Raw genomic sequence first — 20781 nt, forward strand, 5'->3', positions numbered from 1 at the left:
GCCTTCGATATTGGACCTCATATTATATTCCACAACTCTTCTCTTTCCGCACAACTAACATTATGCATTATTTGACATGTTTTATCAAAATTGATTCATCCGTTTCAATCCATTCCTATTTATATTTAGTTATATAAGGACGTAAAACCTAATCCCCTAAAAAACACTCAATTTGAATTGTATTTTTATGGTTCCGTACCCAAAGGGTAAAAAACGGGACCCTATTACTAAGACTTCGTTGTCCGTCCGTCCGTCCGTCTGTCACCAGGCTGTATCTCATGAACCGCGATAGCTAGACAGTTGAAGTTTTCACAAATGATGTATCTCTGTCGCCGCTATAACAACAAATACTAAAAATAAAATAAATATTTAATATTTTTGTTGATGGTGCGGAACCCTACGTGCGCGAGTCCGACTCGCACTTAGCCAGTTTTTAAAAAAAGTAGTATTGTTGGTTACCGTACAGAGAAGACACTTCCTACGCAACCGAAGTTTGACAAATCGGTCGAATCATATCCCTTTCTAACTTATGGCATTTTCCCTTTCGGCTATTTAGGGTTTTCAAAATTCAAGTAATTATCTTATCTGTGGTCGTGCACACAAACGGACGTCAAGGTCAACCCTAATAGTTGCTCGGAGCAATGCTGAGCCGAACGGAGTCGAGTTTGCCCGAAGTCAGGAGTGTCTTTCCGCTGCCCTAATCCAGTGTTGTGCTTATTTTTAGGCTTAAAGACTCGTAAGTCTTAAAGACGACTATATTTGAGAATTGTAATTATTTTACGCGTATGGATGTAAGAAATCGTCTTTGCCACCTTTGAGGCGTTAAGCCTCGAGAGTCTTAACCTTTCCGACGCCGTGTCAAACACAAAAGCTGTCACGCTGACGCCACGTCACCGAAGTGTCAAAACTGAAATTGAACTTTATGCATATGCACGTAGGTCTATGTTGCTCTGTGGTCTGTGACGACTGTGACCGATTAATCGGTCTTTGGCGTTGAACCCACCCTACGGTGCGGATATATCGGTCATTGGCGTCCAAAAGGTTAAAGAAAGTATATACAATCATAGAGAAAAAAATACATAGAGTGCTCACTCCATACATCAGTTCAGACTATTAATTTCAGTGTCTACATCTAGCACCGACCGGAAAGTCTTATCTCAACAGCATAAGACTTTTCGGTCGGTGGCGACATCTATTGTCAAGTAGCAGTACTGATAGTTCCGCTACTCGATGCTAGATGCTAATAGTCTTTTTGGTACTAAAACTGATGTATGGAGTGAGCACTCTATGTATTTTTAGGGTTCCGTACCCAAAGGGTAAAAACGGGACCCTATTACTAAGACTCCGCTGTCCGTCCGTCCGTCCGTCTGTCACCAGGCTGTATCTCACGAACCGTGATAGCTAGACAGTTGAAATTTTCACAGATGATGTATTTCTGTTGCCGCTATAACAACAAATACTAAAAACAGAATAAAATAAAGATTTAAGCGGGGCTCCCATACAACAAACGTGATTTTTGACCGAAGTTAAGCAACGTCGGGCGGGGTCAGTACTTGGACGGGTGACCGTTTTTTTGCTTGTTTTTTGTTGATGGCGCGGCACCCTCCGTGCGCGAGTCCGACTCGCACTTGGCCGGTTTTTTCTCTATGACACAATGTACAAAGGCGAACCCCCCCCCCCTAATCCCCTAGAACGAGCTCCTCATGCCCGGGGTCCTTGAGCGCCCTCTGGCGCGCCCGGGCCTCACTACGGTTGCGCCGTGACGCGCTCTTGTAGGGCGCCGGCAGCTTGAGGTGCACGGTGCTCACGTGGAGCTTCATGGAGTTGGACTGCGTGAAAAACTTACCGCACTCCGGGCATTGGTAGGGCTTCACGCCGGTGTGGACCTGACAAAAAAACAATACAATAAACGCCACTTGCACCACCCCACTAACCCGGGGTTAACCGGTTAAACCGTTAACCCAGCGTCAAATTGTAATGGTAATGATGGTAACTCCAGGTTTAACCCCGGGTTAGTTAATGGTGCAAGTGGCCCTAAGCAGGGTAATTCACTAGTAACTGGCCGCTCTAAAATAAAAATGAATTCTATTCACCTAGTTATTGAAACCTTATACGAGTACTAAAATGAATTCTGTGGGGTCCCGTTGTTTCCCATAAAGTTTTAAGTCGTAATGTATTGTTTGTCATATTATCATTAGTCATCAGGATTTTCGTCAAGTTATCCTATAGATAGGTCAGGTTAGGTTAGGTTTGTTTTATGGCAATCCTGAAAAGTGACGCGTTTCTGAACCAAATGAATTATGACTAACGAAAATTCGGGCAAACAATACATTATGGCTTAAAACTATTTGGGAAACAATAGAGACCCGAATTTTGTTTATAGGTGAATAGAATACATTTGGTGGCCAATTACTAACAGTGGTCAGTTACTGGCAAATTACCCTATATGCTAGATGACAAGTTTTTAGGAATGGTAATATTTTTAGGGTTCCCTACCCAAAGGGTAAAAACGGGACCCTATTACTAAGACTCCGCTGTCCGTCCGTCTGTCTGTCGGTCCAGGCTGTATCTCATGAACCGTGATAGCTAGACAGTTGCAATTTTCATAGATGATGTATTTCTATAACAACAAATACTAAAAAGTACGGAACCCTCGGTGGGCGAGTCCGACTCGCACTTGTCCTGCTTTTACTAAGTGTAAGTAATTGAATGGTACAATTTTTCTTTTCCTTTTTGAAAGTTAAAAAAAAAATGAGTGGATCATCATGTCAATCTACATAATGGATTGTATCTAGCGCAGCCATCTGGTTGAGTTAGCCTTAGCCAGCTAATTAGTCGCCTAGGCCGATAGAAAATCACTCAACATTTAACAACTTGGCATATTGAAAGTCAGCTCTTTGAAAACGACTGGTTCACTCAGCCATGTGATTTAAATGTAACCTAAAAAAGTTAGAGAGATGGAAAAAGAATTACAATAAAATACTAACATCAAATTCATCAATGTCCAAATTACCTAAACGACTGTTGACTACACCACGTTTAGCCATCTAGTTAAACGTTGCGATCAATCATGGCTGGTTGTTCTTCAGCCAACTAATTAGTTGTCTAATTCAACCAGTTGGCTGCGACATATCGATGTAAGATCTTACCCGGTCGTGTCTGATGAGCGCCGCCTTGTTGGTGAAAGCTTTCGGACAGTGCGGGCACTCGTATGGTTTCTCCCCCGTGTGTGTTCTGATGTGGATCTACAAAACATAATAGGATTTATGTACGATTCCCGCCGACCGGCTGGAGTCGGGCCGCGCCGGAGGGCATTTTCAAGGTACCTAATAAAGCCTGACCAGTAATATATGATCATTGTCAAGAGGGCAATATTATTCTCACAGTATAGGTTGACAGTTCAGTATAGTATGAAAAAAATAGTTCCAGTGAAATTCCGCAATATGGCGCGTGATAATATATTCCAGGCCAGGCTTTACATTGGCAGCCATTGCTAGTTTGAAGATTTTCATTTCATTATGTATGGCAGACGCGATGGAATCCGACCGGAGCCGGTCGGATGCTTCTCAAAATGCTTTCCGAACAATGTCGCGCGAGTGACTAAAAAAACCTGAAATAAACCGTATATTACTCGTAATTAGCTTAGGACTTTTTTTATTACATAATTCCATCATGCATATATTCTATAGGCTGATTATTAGGTAAGGTACCTGCAAGAACATGGGCATGGTGAACTTCTTGGGGCAGATATTGCAGGCGTAGGGTTTCTCCCCGGTGTGACGGCGCTGGTGGTAGCGCAGCGCGGCGTTAGACTGCAACAACACATATTATGTACAAGGTGTTACATCATCCACTGAAAGTGGGATGGGTACACGTTGTATAGGCCATACTGAGCAACTTTTACTATGGGACCAAACCTGAAATCGCGAAAAGAAAATTGACACTCCCATACAAGATATTAACTTCAGCCATCCAAAAAGTTGCTCAGTATGACCTACACAACGTGTACCCATCCCACTTTCAGTGGCTGATGTAACACGTATAATATATATATTATCGTTTTCAAAAATGGGTTCAAAACTGATATGGAAGTTACATTTCATCCACATGTGTGGCAAAGTAAAAATCTGATGCTAATTTTGAATTGTTTGTTCATGATAGCATTCTTCGGCTCTTCGTGCTTAAGCTCTGTTTTTCTAGGATAGCGGTGCCGTCATAAGGCGGCCGTCTCCATACAAAATAATACGGCTAAATATGGATGACGGACGTAGTCATTGTAGGCATTGCTATCCTAGGAAACCAGAGCTGAAACGTTGTAACTTTACCCGGGCAAAGTTGTACAACCTCACGCTGTAAGCGCGGCCGAGCGACTCAGCGGGCAATGTTGTGGAACTCATTGTCGGCGCGTTAAGTAAGTTGTAATCCCTTTTTTCTCAGTGGGCAAAGTTACCACTTGGGTATAGTATAACTCAGGGATGTTGCGGATGCAGATTTTTTGACATCCGCGGATGCGGATGCGGTTATTTAAAGGCTCACATCCGCGGATGCGGATGTCAAGATTAGGTACTTAGAAAACGTCAAATATTACATTTTTAGTATTTTTTTATTAAAAAAAAAACGAAACGTTTAGTATTTGAGCAAGAATATAGGTGCGTTATATTTAGTAAACAGTAACTTGGCCGACTTTTCTGGATCTAGACGATTTCGTTATAGGTAATGACGAAATTACCTAGCACTTACGCCGCCGCTAAGACGTTCCTGTACCGACTTGTTCGACATCCGCATCCGCATAAGCTTCGCATCGATTTTATGCGGATGCGGATGTTGAAAATAATGCGGAAGTTCCGCGGTTGCGGATGCGGATGTTCGCAACATCCCTGGTATAGTTTGTAGCTTTCTAATAGACCCCGAAGGCTAATCCTATTGTCTATTGTTAAGAAAAACCGCTCGTGCCACGTGCCACAACCACCTGCATAAAAAATCGGTACTTCGGTTACTGAGTGCCGGCGAGTCGAACGCTACAGAACCAGTCTAAAATGTGTCATCGAGATGCGTAACAAACGCGCGTTATCGGAGAGCGCACCTACATTGGTTTTTTGAGCGTCGGACTAGCCCGCGCTCAGGTGCCCTTTTTTGCAGGTAAGTAGCACGTGCGGTTTTACTGAACAATAGACAATAGGATTAGTATAGTAAACTAGAAATAAGTATAATAAAAAAGTAAGTTGTAAATAAAACACAAAAAATAAGAAATAAAAATGTAAACCCCAAGATAATCCCTAAAAAACCCCTCATGTCCACCCTTGTTTTATTCAACACCTAGAAATAATATATAAATTTAAAGATATATAGTTAGCTGAGAATCCCACTCAGGATAGTAAAAAAGATGAAGGATGAATGAAAGAATTGTATGAAGTATGCAAGTACGAGAGGTATACAAGCGAGAACTGGTATGAATGGAAACGTAGTTAGAAAAAGTCTCCGATCATGTTGGAGGAGCACAGAAAAAAAAAAAAAAAAAAAAATAGGATTAGCCTTCGGGGTCTATTAGAAAGCTACAGAGTATATGACTCACGTTGTAGGCGCGGCCGCACACGTCGCACACCTTGCTCCGGTTGGCGGCCCTGTGCTGCTCGGCGTGCCGGCGCAGCTGCTCGGCGTGCACGCGCTTGCGGTGGAGCTGGATGGAGCGCTTCATCGTATACGTTTTTGAGCACTACAAAAAACATAGACACATTTAGATTTATCAATTAACTAGTGGAGTCCCATGGATGTGTCATTGCATGCGCACAACATACAAAATGAAGTTAAAAACCCCTGCAAATAAGATATTCTTTACGTTGTCTATGCATAGGGCTCGAGTGGTTAATTATTTACACAATAGACTGTAAAACTATATTAAACATATTAAATACCCACCTAGTACAGTTTAAATTCGGTAAAGAAAGGGTTGCTGAGACACGTAAAGCGTAAATAATATGCAAAGTATGTAATGCGCGCCAACTAAAATATGTAATTGTACACCTTGTAAACCCATATTCATCAAATAATTAAAGATTTCTAAAATACAATCCTCCGTAAACTTCACCTCTATCGTACCTAGAAACTTTGCACGCCGTAGCCGTAGCCGTTGCCATAATATATGTATACCTAAAATCTGCATTATATTGCAACTTTGCCCAGCTTTCTTTTGCAAAGTAGACATTTATAATAAGATCAAAACTTATGAATTCACACGAGAATACTTCCAAAGGCACCGTGTTGCCACAATCCTCTGCCAGCTCTTGCCCCAACAACTGAAAGCCGGTGGGCTGGACGTCCTGGCAACTTTGCCCACCGTGCTTGTTAAAGAGCAAAGTTGCCGTAGTATACAAAATAAGACTGGGATTAACTTAGCCTTTAAGTGTAATTCAAAATCTGCATTATCTGGCAACTTTGCACACCTTGCTTGTTAAAGAGCAAGTTGCCGTCTACAAAATAGGACTGGGCCTAACTTAGCCATGTCTAAGTGTAATCTAAAATCGGCATTATCTGGCAACTTTGCCCAGCTCTCTTTAGATTAATAGTAAGACAAAAACTTACGAATTCACACGAGAATACTTCCAAAGGCACCGTGTTGCCACAGTCTTCTGCGAGCTCTTGTTCCAACAGCTGGAACCCGGTGGGCTGGGCGTCCTGGCAACTTTGCCCACCGTGCTTGTTAAAGAGCAAAGTTGCCGTATACAAAATAGGACTGGGCCTAACTGAGCCCATATCTTTAAGTAATTTAAAATCTGCATTATATTGCAACTTTGCCCTACTGTCGGCAACTTTGCCCTACTTTCGGCAACTTTGCCCTACTCTCTTTAGATTAATAGTAAGCTCAAAACTTACGAATTCACACGAGAATACTTCCAAAGGCACCGTGTTGCCACAATCCTCTGCCAGCTCTTGTTCTAACAGCTGGAACCCGGTGGGCTGGGCGTCCTGGCAACTTTGCCCACCGTGCTTCTTAAATAGCCAGTTGCCGTATACAAAATAGGACAGGGCCTAACTGAGCCCATATCTATCTTTAAGTAATTTAAAATCTGCATTATATTGCAACTTTGCCCTACTTTCGGCAACTTTGCCCTACTTTCGGCAACTTTGCCCTACTCTCTTTAGATTAATAGTAAGCTCAAAACTTACGAATTCACACGAGAATACTTCCAAAGGCACCGTGTTGCCACAATCCTCTGCCAGCTCTTGTTCCAACAGCTGGAACCCGGTGGGCTGGGCGTCCTGGCAACTTTGCCCACCGTGCTTCTTGTCGAAATGCAAGTTGTACGCCTTCTCGCTCGGGTACAGGATTTTGCACTGAAATTAAACATGACATTGTAAGATGTTCAGCATAGCAGTTACGTACAAAATATCATTTGACATTTACCAGACGCTTTTCAGTGAAGGAAAACATCGTGAGGAAACCGGACTAATCCCAATAAGGTCAGATGGCAGTCGCTTTCGTAGAAACTAGTGCCCACGCCAATTCCTGGGATTAGTTGCCATGCGGACCGCAGGCTCCCATGAGCCGTGGCAAAATGCCGGGACAACGCGAGGAAGATGATTGTAAGATGTTCAGCGTAAGATTTCAAGTAATGTTTTTGTATGCATGTGCCTAGATTTAAGATTTCAAACACAACGTAATATTGTTATTGTATAAATGATGATGATGAATGTATACATGATTGGTATAGTCATAGTAAAAAAAAGCGGCCAAGTGCGAGTCGGACTCGCCCATGAAGGGTTCCGTATTTAGGCGATTTATGACGTATAAAAAAAAACTACTTACTAGATCTCGTTCAAACCAATTTTCGGTGGAAGTTTACATGGTAATGTACATCATATATTTTTTTTAGTTTTATCATTCTCTTATTTTAGAAGTTACGGGGGGGGGGGACACACATTTTACCACTTTGGAAGTGTCTCTCGCGCAAACTATTCAGTTTAGAAAAAAATGATATTAGAAACCTCAATATCATTTTTGAAGACCTATCCATAGATACCCCACACGTATGGGTTTGATGAAAAAAAAATTTTTGAGTTTCAGTTCGAAGTATGGGGAACCCCAAAAATTTATTGTTTTTTTTCTATTTTTGTGTGAAAATCTTAATGCGGTTCACAGAATACATCTACTTACCAAGTTTCAACAGTATAGTTCTTATAGTTTCGGAGAAAAGTGGCTGTGACATACGGACGGACAGACAGACGGACAGACGGACAGACGGACAGACAGACAGACAGACAGACAGACAGACATGACGAATCTATAAGGGTTCCGTTTTTTGCCATTTGGCTACGGAACCCTAATTAGTATTCTTACCAGGTCACATTTGTAGTAGATGACCTGCTCGGGGGCCTTGGGCTTGGTCTCCGGCGCGGGCGCAGGCTCCTCCTGCGCTTGCTCTTCTATTATCTGCGCGCAAAATAACATAAATCTTTATATTTACATTTATAGTGTCATCAGGAGCTTGCGTGTCTGGGACGGTCCGCCACCGTAAACGCAAGCTCCTGATGACACTCCTCGGTACGGAGTGAAACATGTCGAGCGTTTTATACTTAAAATACGTGAGTGACCCGTTTTTAATATATTTAATAATTATTGTTTTCACTTTTAAGGCTTATTTTCTTAACGCAAAAAGAGAGGGATGTTATAAGTTTAACGTGTCTGTCTGTGTATATGTCTGTGGTATCGTAGCTCCCAAATTTTTTTTGTGTCATAGATAATTTTATACCGAGTGTTCTTAGCCATGTTCCATGAAAATCTGTTCAGCCGTTTGAAGATCATCAGCTCTTATAATCTTATAGTCGGGGGGTTTTTAAATTTTTAGTGAAGTGTAAACTTGTTTAGCGGCGCTGTGCACTTTTTGTGATGGGGAAAAAATGTTAAACTTGCGAGAGGTGTCACGTGACCGTAAGACGGACACGTGGCCTGATCGAAAAACTGTTACTTCAATGTCATAGAGTTATTCTTTATTGATTTAAATGCCATCTAGTGAATTTCCCTGTAACTGGTATTATTATAACTCGAGTACTAACAGTGATGTGCTTAGGGGTTTCAAGTAATGCGACTAAATAACGCTAGATGGCGTTAACCTCAATTATACATAGTGCTGCCGACATTTTGCAATATTGAGTTTTCACTTCTGCCGGCACTCCCTGAGTGCAACCCGTTGTTTTTTTTTTTAATTGAAGGTGTAGTATAGGCTACGCACCTCGTCTTCCTCGGTGGCGGGCAGCAGGGCTCCGCTGTGCGTCTTGTTGTAATGCACGTTGAAGTACTTCTCGCTCGCGAAGATCTTGTGGCACTGTCGACAAGTATATTATAAGTATATTATAGACGATTTTCACGCAGTCATGCGAAAGAAAATCGTCTCGATGATGGGCAGGCTTAGGGGCAGTACCAACAGCATTCTGGAGGTCATTGCAGAGAGGCTTGAGAATCCTATACTGGCGCATTGGATTAGCCAAGTTACAGGATTTCGTAAATTTAGAAAATAGTCAGAGATGTACAAAATGGTTTTAAAAAAGCATTTAAATACAAAATGCAAAATACTTTTCAGATTTACTATTTCAAATGCAAAATACCAAATAGTTTTGCGTTTTGTATTTCAAATGCTAAATACAAAATAGGTATTTTCAAAATACTTTTTCAAAATAAAATACCTTTTGACCAAATCTCAGATATTTTTATTTATTTTAGGTACTTATTTATCATGAGAAATAGAGACACAATGCCGAGCCGAACAAAAACGTCTAATAACATGGCACCTTATGCATGACATTTTGGTCATATTTATCAGTAGGTACGCGTATCAATAATGTAAATCATGTAAATGTTTACATTATCTAAATTATCTTGTTGTAGTACAGTACATAGCCGTTCCAGTATTGTAGGGATAACAACAACACTTCAATATCATAAAAGTAGGTAATCAAATCAGTAACCACTTCACCAGTGAAATCGAATCGTCGGCGTCAGCGGCGTTGCGTTTCATAGCCATAGATCATGTTCGTCGTTTTCGTTTGACATTGACACTAGTCAGACATAATAGCCGGTTTAGACTCTCGCGCGATCCACGAGACGAGCCGCGAGCCCCGCCACGAAACGCGAGTGTAAGCGGTGGGCTCGCGGCTCGTCTCGTGGCTCGCAAGCTCGTCGAACTAATATAATTTAAACACTAACGGCACGGCATAAGGTTTATAACCGAATGACAAGCCGAACGCGAGTGCGTCGAGGCGAGCCACGAGCCGAGCCGCGAGCCGCAAGTCTAAACGACTATTGAGACCGTGCACGATGGCAGCGCCGCCTAGCGTTCGCAACGTGGTCGGCGCTGTCAAATAGCGAGCGCAACAAAATAAAGATTATTCCTTAAAAATATTTACTATAATGTACTTAACAATGTGCGGAATCTATTCGTATTTAATGTTAAATACACTTGGTTTTTGCTTTAGTGAAAACAGTAAGAATTATCTGTGTATTTTATATTATTCGGTCAATATCCTTCGTTGTTGTTTCGTTACAAATTCAATGAATAAACGCATGTTTCACTATGTTTTGATAACTCACTTAGTGATCCTTTTCCTGGGGATACGTACGATGCTTGCAATTATAAAAACTTTGACCTTTTTCACAGGTTTTAATCAACACATTTTATGTTAAAAATTTATGTTCTCCCGCTTAAGGCACAATGTCTGTTGTGACACTTGTGACAGACGACAGATAACCCTACGTGCTTTGTCGTAAAGTGTGCTTTTGACGGGCTTTAAATAACTAATATTACAATCACTTAATGTTGGTACACTGTATTAGCTATTTTATTAACATACAAGAAAAACTCTGTGTTGACATAGACTAGATAAAATGTTTAGCCATTACGTTGTTAAGCCTGGAATAGTACTATATGGTATAAAAAGCTAATATCTAGCTCGGCGTTGAAAATATATAAAATTTACTATTACGGTTTCGTCCAGTATTATTGCAGTTTACCACACAATAGCTATCGTGACCAATTTTTATCGTAAGTATGATTATAAAGCTAAAATAACTGAGAAGTATGGGAATTGACAGAAACACTGATACCAATCTTGTTATTATTGGCCACATCAAGCGTTGCGATCGTTTCGGCTTCCCCTACGGGTGCTTTGCACGGAGCGAATAAGGCGCGCACTCTGACTGGCATGGCCTCTATCGGTCAAATTCGGCAATACAAGCGTCATTCGTTCATTTCATTTTGTTTGACTGGTAATGTTGGCTAAACTTAATCACAAAGTATTTTGCATTTTGAAATGAATGCAAAATGCAAAATACATCTCGAAAAGTATTTCAAATAAAATACAAAATGCTTTTTACTAAAAGGCATTTAAATGCAAAATACAAAATAGGTATTTTGCATTTTGTATTTGCATTTTAAATAGAAGTATTTCAAATAAATCGCATCTCTGAAAATAGTTTAGGTATATACATATAGTTGTATTTAGTAGTAAGTATATTATGTACAAAAATTTACATTATTCCTAAGTTATACTAACAAATATGGATGCAAATCTGAAATAGATATTTTCAATTTCAATTACATTATTACAAGAATAGAGTGTATAGAGAGTTACTCATCATCTTCCTCGCGTTGTCCCGGCATTTTGCCACGGCTCATGGGAGCCTGGGGTCCGCTTGGCAACTAATCCCAGTAATTGGCGTGGGCAATAGTGTTTACGAAAGCGACTGCCATCTGACCTTCCAACCCAGAGGGGAAACTAGGCCTTAAGGGGATTAGTCCGGTTTCCTCACGATGTTTTCCTTCACCGGAAAGCGACTGGTAAATATCAAATGATATTTTGTACATAAGTTTCGAAAAACTTATTGATACGAGGCGGGGTTTGAACCCGCGACCTCCGGATTGCAAGTCGCACGCTCTTACCGCTAGCCACCAGCGCTTCTATATAGAGTTACTGTCATGATAAATTATGTAGCCTAAAAATTAACGCCATCTACTCGACAGTAATCAAAAGGTAGGTATGGCGATGGTGTCATCGCTCGAAAAGATTGCACCATACCTTTGGCCTAGTCTCGAGTAGATGGCGTTAATATGTGACATTTAACAAATTGACACATATCAGTGAAAGAATAAGGATCAAAGTCAAATGGAGTTCTAACAGTTTTAATCTTCTGTCGAAAGATGGCAGTAAAACTGTGGCTACATAATTTATTTTGATAATCCACCTCTATTTCAAATTCTCTTTGTTACAAGCTTTTTATATCCGCCCATATCCTTTTCCAGGACATAACAAAAAAACTACATGTGACCTCGGGTGACCCTAGGAATGCTCAGCAGCATCCATAAGCGGCAAATTCTGTCTCCACACGTATTGGCACAGAATAAATAATAGTACTAAGTACAGAAGACTCACTCTCTAACAAAACGCGTCTGTTACGATCAGCACAGATATGGCCGCTAGGTGGCGACAGCGCCACGCGCGGCTTATGGCTTTCCCCAAAATTGGTGTGGAACGGATGTACTTTTAGCTACCTGTAGCAAAGCGACGAAATGGCGGAGCGAGCCACGCCTGGTATTGGCTCGCCTTTCCCGTGGGATAAGACAGAGAAGCCGAGAGGGTAATGCAGGTGCTGGCATAGAGAAATATAGTAAGACAAGAGTGCTCACTCCATACATCAGTTCAGACTATTAATTTCAGTGTCTACATCTAGCATCGAGTAGCGGAACTATCAGTACTGCTGCCTGACAATAGATGTAGCACCGACCGGAAAATCTTATTTCTACAGCATAAGACTTTCCGGTCGGTGCTACATCTATTGTCAAGTAGCAGTACTGATAGTTCCGCTACTCGATGCTAGATGCTACTAGTCTTTTTGGTACTAAAACTGATGTATGGAGTGAGCACTCTATGTATTTTTTTCTCTATGGTGCTGGGCATCCCTGCGTTTCCTTTATTCCGTCCCAGGCGGTGTAATGTCTTACACCATAAATCGTCTGCAATAGACACTAAGGCCAATGATGATGAAATGAAACACACTTTCATTTTTTTTACAGATTTATAAATATATTGATACATTAATTAATGATCGTACCTACTTGTAGACGTATAGGGGGTATTACTGCAATGTTCTGCCGCTAGAATGCTGCACTAGCACCTATCGTAAACCATAGACTTATACATACTGTGCCTACTGTTTTTTGACAAGTTTTCACAGACAATAAAACATGACATTGATACATCAAGGCGGTTTGTTTACAAAGGGCCTACCGGGAAACGCGAAATCGAAACTCGGCTATCTGCCTCTTTATCGCTCGAATATGCAAGAGTGATAGATAGGTTAGATAACAAATTTCGAATCTCGTTTGCGATAGACCCTTAGATTGTAAAGGATTGTGGAAGGGGCGCCCCCTACGCAGAGTTTCGCATAATATTATATAGCGTTACAATACTGTCTTATCTGTCTTTACATAATATGCATACGTTATTTTAGAGAACGTAAATAAATGTTTAAGGTTGGATGGGGCAAGACAAACATTTGTAGGGAATGCTCATACTCTCTTTGACGGCCTCCGTAGCCTAGTCGATAGTGGCCCTGCCTACACAGCCCTATAGTTCGTTTTTTTTAGTATTAGAAAGAACTTGAAAGAAAGTAAGCGATTTTGACATGTCTTTTAATTGAAAAACACTTTTTAAAAATCAATAACTATTACTTATGAAAGCAGAAGACTATAAAAGATCGTATTAGATTCATAATTGTTACATATTTGCCGTGAGTTATTTTTAAAATGTGTTTTTCAATTAAAAGACACATCAAGATTGTTCACCAAATTTCTAATGCTAAAAAAAACGAAGTATAGGTCCCGGGTTCGAATCCTAGTAAGATTAAAAACCTAAAATACTTTCAAATTCAGCGTCCACTTTACTAACTTCCACTTCCACTTCACTAACTTCCACTTCCACTTCACTAACTTCCACGTCCACTTCACAAACTTCCACTTTAATTCCCAGCTTTTCCAATTTCTTCTTCTCGTGATATTTCTTGCTCTTCCTCCTTACCATTTCTGGGTGACACCTGGCATATTTAGCACTTGATTTTCTATTAGTTTCAGCCACTTTTTCTGGATTATTCATTTTATATTTAGCGGATGACTTTCTGCTAATTTCAGCCACTTTTACTGGATTATTCATTTTATATTTAGCAGTTGATTTTCTTCTACTTTCAGCCACTTCTTCTGGATTCTTCATTTTATATCTAGCGGCAATTTCAGCCACTCTTTCCGGATAATTCCTTCGATATTTAGCGGCCGCTGCTCTTGTCTGGTCTTTTCTTGCTTGTATTTTTCTTTCTTTAGCTAGTTTTTCAATCTGATACCTGCTTAGCCCTGGAGGCATGTTAGCGTATACGTCGTAAGTTAGTGGTCTACCGCGTTTCTTTTTCTTTGGTCTACCGTTTTTCTTTTCCTTTTCTCCTACTACTTTCAGTAAATCATTTTCTTGTTCATTGTCCGTTACTTCTAATTTGAAGTGTACGATATCATCTGTCGTTTGAACAGTATTTACATCTTTAACGCCTTCTGAATTGACAGTTTCTGAGTGTTCTTGACTTGTCATTTCTGTTTTGTCGAATCTTTCACCATCGTCTGGTTTGACAGAATCTGTCATGTGGGCTCTGTTCGTGACTGACTCGCCTCCTGTGACAGTTTTCGGTGCCGGTTTGTGTATCTCTTCTTTCCCCTGTCAAGCCAAAATTGACTTTTTATTTTGATGATAATTTATAGCAAGATTAATTATGCTTTTGACAGTTAGGGCCCATTTAAACGATGCGAGTTTCATTAGATTGCGGGTTTTGATCGGTCGGTTGAATTGGACGTTAACCACACTCCGCAATGTAACTAAAATCGCATGCGAGTTCGGGCGCTGTCTAAATCAGTCCTTAATTAGCATTTTTTCAGCAAATGTTAAATGGTTTCATCGAAATAAAATGTCAATTTACAAGCTTTACGAATTGAATTCAGAAGAGAAAACTAAGACAATATTATACAGAACTTTAACCTTTTGGACGCCAATGACCGATATATCCGCACCGTAGATTCAACGCCAAAGACCGATTAATCGGTCACAGACCACAGAGCAACATCGACCTACGTGCATATACATAAAGTTCAACTTCAGTTTTGACACTTCAATGACGTGGCGTCTGAGTGACAGCTTTTGTGTTTGACACGGCGTGGAAAAGGTTAAACTCTCGCGTTTTGTACACATATTTAATTACACAAACGGGTCTACCGCGATATATAAGTTTAAGTTTCATTGTCCGTGACCTCAGCTGAAACGTCGGAATTTAAGGTAAAAACAATGAAAATATATCGCGGGGTCTACCGCGTTTGTATTAAATATGTAATATTATACAGTAAAGCCCGCGTAAGATGAAGGGTCAAAAACGCGTCTGAACCTGGTAGCAGTTGGCGTGCAGTTCTCATATAACAAGTTGCAGTTGGGTTGCAGACCTGTACCAGCCCCCTTAACCACATGAGCCACCGAATTTTCCGGTAGCTCAGTTGATTAAAAGTGATTAGCCCTGTGTTTCAAAAGGTAACAACCTGGAGTCTTGTCCAAAGTGGTGATTTTTAGGGTTCCGTACCTCAAAAAGAAAAAAACGGAACCCTTATAGGATCACTCGTGCATCTGTCTGTCCGTCTGTCACAGCCTATTTTCTCCGAAACTACTGGACCAATTAAGTTGAAATTTGGCACACATATGTAAGTTTGTGACCCAAAGACGGACGTGTAACGCAAATAAATAAATTTTAAATACGGAGGCCATTTTTGGGGGTTAAATGAGAAAATTAAAAAATAAAGTTTTTCAAACTATATCGTGTTACATATCAAATGAAAGAGCTCATTGTAAGAATCTCAAATATTTTTTTTTTTATAATTTTTGGACAAATAGTTTAGCAGTTATTCAAGAAAATAGGCAAAAAATGACGATTCCGGGGCTTTATCTCCGAAACTACGGAGTCTAAAATTAAAAAAAAAAATACACAAAATAGTTCTTTACCTATAGATGACAGGAAAACCTATTAGAAATGTGCAGTCAAGCGTGAGTCGGACTTAATGTACGGAACCCTTGGAACGCGAGTCCGACTCGCACTTTGCCGGTGTTTAGGGTTCCGTACCCAAAGAGTAAAAACGGGACCCTATTATTAAGACTCCGCTGTCCGTCCGTCCGTCCGTCCGTCTGTCACCGGGCTGTATCTCACGAACCGTGATAGCTAGACAGTTGAAATTTTCACAGATGATGTATTTCTGTTGCCGCTATAACAACAAATCCTAAAAACAGAATAAAATAAAGATTTAAGTGGGGCTCCCATACAACAAACGTGATTTTTGACCGAAGTTAAGCAACGTCGGGCGGGGTCAGTACTTGGACGGGTGACCGTTTTTTTGCTTGTTTTGCTCTATTTTTTGTTGATGGTGCGGAACCCTCCGTGCGCGAGTCCGACTCGCACTTGGCCGGTTTTTTTTGTATATTGACCAGGCATAGCTGCTTAATAAAAAATACTCACCAGTTCACACTCATAGTAATAAGCCGTTTCTTCAGTCTCGGCCTCCACCTTGATGCTCTCTACCCCGTGGTCGCTGACGAGGTGCTGCTCCAAGATTAGCTCGGCGGAGGAGCTGGGCTCCAGCTTCAGTGCGTGCTTGCTCTGGTAGTGGATGTTGAAATCCCATTCCGTGTAGAAGATGGAGTTGCACTGCGGAAATGTTTTAGTTATGAACATTTAAGCTACCCAAAGGTTGTCTGGAAGAGATCGCTCTTCAGCGATAAGACCGCCTGTTGTCTGCCTCTACATTTAATCAATTGTTCTTTTCTTTTGTATCTTTTTACTGAGGTGTGCCAATAAAGAGTATTCTATCTATCTATTTAAGTTACATATCATATTTGGTTGCAATCCGGAGGTCGCGGATTCAAACCCCGGCTCGTGCCAATGAGTTTTTCGGAACTTATGTACGAAATATCATTTGATATTTACCAGTTGCTTTGATTACAGGGATAAGTTCGCCTTTGTACCTTTATTTCTGTAAACATTATGTAAACCTGTGTTGTGTACGATAAAGTGATTACTACTACTACTGAATCAGGTTCATCTCATCTTCCTCGCGTTTGTCCCGGCATTTTTTGCCACGGCTCATGAGAGCCTGGGGTCCGCTTGGCAACTAATCCCAGGAATTGGCGTAGGCACTAGTTTTTACGAAAGCGACTGCCATCTGACCTTCCAACCCAGTGGGTAAACTAGGCCCGTATCGGGATTAGTCCGGTTTCCTCACGATGTTTTCCTTCACCGAAATAAATAAATAAATAAAAATAAAAAGCCTTTTTATTCCGTAAACACTTATGCAAACAATTTTTAAACTAAATACTATTTTGTGACAATCTAGAAGTGTTAGGACCCCTTCCGGGTATAGGCCTCCTCCAACCTCTTCCACCGTTCTCGGTCTTGTGCCTCTGTGAGCCAGTTGCTCGACACTCTCTCTACCTCGACTCTACTCTTCACCGAAAAGCGACTGGTAAATATCAAATGATATTTCGTATGTAAGTTCCGAAAAACTCATTGGTACGAGCCGGGGTTCGAACCCGCGACCTCCGGATTGCAAGTAGCACGCTCTTACCGCTAGGCCACCAATTCCTAGCAACTAGCGATAAATAATGGTCTTACTTACCACATCGCACTGGTAGTATATCTCCTCCGTCTCCTCATTTTCCTCCGTAGCCTCATTCTTCACCACCACCTGCCCCTCATCCATATCCTCGAGGACTGGCTCGGGCTCCGGCTCCGGTTCCGGCTCTGGTTCTGGTTCCGGCTCTGGTTCAGGGTCTGGGGCGGGCTCGATTTTGATGAACCTGGTAATTAACATGGCAGGTTAAAGGGCAGAATCAAAATAACTATAACAAATAATTATGACTATGAAATTTGATATTAATGATGACATAGCCATACTTTGTCATTGTTATTGCCACAGCCATAAACTCTAAAGGCTTCGTCACACAAGCGCGTGTTGCGGGCGGAGCGTGAGCGCGGCGCACCGCTTTTACATATAAAACGCTCACGCGCCGCCCGAAAAACGCGCCTGTGTGACGAAGCCTTAATCTAGAAGCAATAAAAACAACAGTATTATTTAATTACTGAAATTACTACAATAATTATTAGGGTTCCATACCCAAAGGGACCCTATTACTAAGACTTTGCTTTGCCGGTCTGTCACGATCTGTCACTGGCTATATCTCAACCGTGGTAGCTAGGCAGTTGAAATTTTCACTGATGATGTATATAACAACAAATACTAAAAACAGAATAAAATAAATATTGAAGTTTCCCATACAATAAACGTGATTTTTTTACCGTTTTTTGCGTTGTTTCTATTTTAAAACCCGTATAAAACTATAAGAGTAGGTAATTTGATTGTGACGTCACATGCTAGTGTTTCGTATAAATTACATAGTAGCAAAATCGTTTTGGCAGTTCAAAAAATGAAACGGCGTGGCTTACTCCGCGATTTCGTCGCTTTGCTAGCTAAAAGTACATCCGTTCCGCCCCAATTTTGGGGAAAGCCATAAGCCGCGCGTGGCGCTGTCGCCACCTAGCGGCCATATCTGTGCTGATCGTCGAGAGGAATACAGTAAAAATATTATTTCCTTCGTATTTGTGTACCTACCGTTCCTCATTCACTGTAAATACCCGGAAAACGCACAGAAACTGTAACTAAATAAGATAAATAAATAAAAATCATTTATTTCGGACCACAAAAAAATCCATAATATGTTAGTTGAACAAAAGCGGATGAAATATTTTTTATAGTAATAAAAAATATTCGAATATTCGAAACCTGAGCGGCCGAATATTCGAATATCAAAACAGGTCGAATATTCGACAAATTCGAATAGCAAGCCCTAATCGAGAGGAATACAGTAAAAATATTATTTCCTTCGTATTTGTGTACCTACCGTTCCTCATTCACTGTAAATACCCGGAAAACGCACAGAAACTGTAACTAAAGCGGATGAAATAGATTTTTTATAGTAATAAAAAATATTCGAATATTCGAAACCTGAGTGGCCGAATATTCGAATATCAAAACAGGTCGAATATTCGACAAATTCGAATATTCGAATTGCAAGCCCTAATCGTAACAGACGCGTTTTGTTTGAGAGTGAGTCTTCTGTACTTAGTACTATTATTTATTCTGTGCTAGTGGTCAAATACTCTATACTCACCCTCCCAGTGATTTCAAATTCTCTATCAAACTGATGGAATCAATCCTCTTCAAGTTCTTGAGCTTGAGGATCGGAGGCTTCTTCTCAACCATCTTCTGCGGAGTCTTCCGAGAGTAAGTCTTGATGGTCTCGGGTCTCCCGGGCGCTTGTCTAGTCTTCTCATGGCTTCTTTTGTGGTAGCTGAGGCTGTTGTTGCTGGTGAAGGCTTCGGGGCACTGAAAGTTAAGTCAATAGGTCAGTTGACAGCCACCTAGTTTAGTTGGTAGTGACCCTGCTTATGAATATGTTTTTAGACGAATCAATTTGCTTATAGGTTTTGACTACGGGTGGCTAGAGATTATGCTTATCACTACACCTTATAAAATAAAGTCCCCCGCCGCGTATGTATATTCGCGATAAACTCAATAACTACTGAACGCATTTTCATGCGGTTTTCACTTATCAATTGTGATTCTTGAGGAAGATTTGGGCGTATAATTTGAAGTTTTTGTGTAACCCGTGCGAAGCCGGGGCGGGTCGCTAGTGTTCAATAAAACTTAAGGTTTGAAAATAAGACTAGACTTATTAAGAGGTAAGTTATTAAAATGCTGGCGTAATAAATAAATTAACATAGTAAAGTACCTAGTCAATGCACCGGTCCAGAATTTGATTTGATAAGAGAGAATAATCATAAATTGAGATATTTTTAGCTTTACTCAGTAACCAAAACAAAGTATACCGGCTAAACGAAGCGTAGGTATGTTTTATCGATTGTAACCGTTACAATGAACTTGTAGAAAATGGTGATACTTACTTCATCGCATAGAAAGGTTTCCACTTCACCATGATTGTTCGCCAGATGTATATTCAGGAACTTTTCATTGGGAAAATTATCACCACATTCACAGATAATGTACTGAGTTACTACGCTAGAAATGTCTTTATCCATTACGATACAGATACACAATTTGAGATTTTATTTATATAATCTGTCGGATGGCTCACTTTTCGTGGATCTGTCGCGTAGCTAGCTACAAAATGGCCGACTTATTTTATTGCGGTTACAAACTAACACAAATGATTTATTTCAATCAAAATTAACCTTTACCTCAATGTCATAAGGTTTTATACAGCATTATGAGAGCATTTTTGCAACAGCAAATCATTGTTGTCAATTAAGAAAAGGTAGTGACGCCATTCCAATGCAGCCAATATAAGAATGTTGCCAGGTATGTAAAAATAAAATCTACCATATTTTTTGCTAGTGAATAGCGGCTTTAGTTTATTGCTGGACATTGTTCAAGTAGACTTTAGTAGACGCCAAAGGAAAAAAACAAAAAAATATATTTTAGTTTTACATAATGTATCGATAGAGGTCGCTGTAGCAGCGAAAGACGAAAGAACACTTTTGGAACACTTGTATTAGTAGTGTTGTGAAAAAAAAAGAATACTAAATTTACGGAATTTGCCTGTCTGCCATTTTGTATATATTTGTATGGATTTGAAACAACACCAACCTAT

The 20781-nt window shown here is 40.5% G+C and overlaps 1 protein-coding gene across 1 annotated transcript; it reads right to left on the reverse strand.

Moving 5' to 3' along the window:
- Positions 1-1679: 1679 nt before the first annotated feature.
- Positions 1680-20209, reverse strand: LOC134660003 (zinc finger protein 182-like). The gene is made up of 12 exons (XM_063515701.1): positions 20075-20209; positions 19282-19496; positions 17730-17910; positions 16574-16762; positions 9228-9320; positions 8336-8428; positions 7165-7332; positions 6580-6693; positions 5573-5713; positions 3711-3812; positions 3150-3245; positions 1680-1886 (listed from the first exon to the last, which is right to left on the reverse strand). Exons 1-12 carry the CDS (start codon positions 20207-20209, stop codon positions 1680-1682), a joined length of 1734 nt encoding a protein of 577 aa, XP_063371771.1.
- Positions 20210-20781: the final 572 nt, after the last annotated feature.

Source organism: Cydia amplana, chromosome 26 (genome assembly GCF_948474715.1).
Source record: "Cydia amplana chromosome 26, ilCydAmpl1.1, whole genome shotgun sequence".
Classification (NCBI taxonomy): domain Eukaryota; kingdom Metazoa; phylum Arthropoda; class Insecta; order Lepidoptera; family Tortricidae; genus Cydia; species Cydia amplana.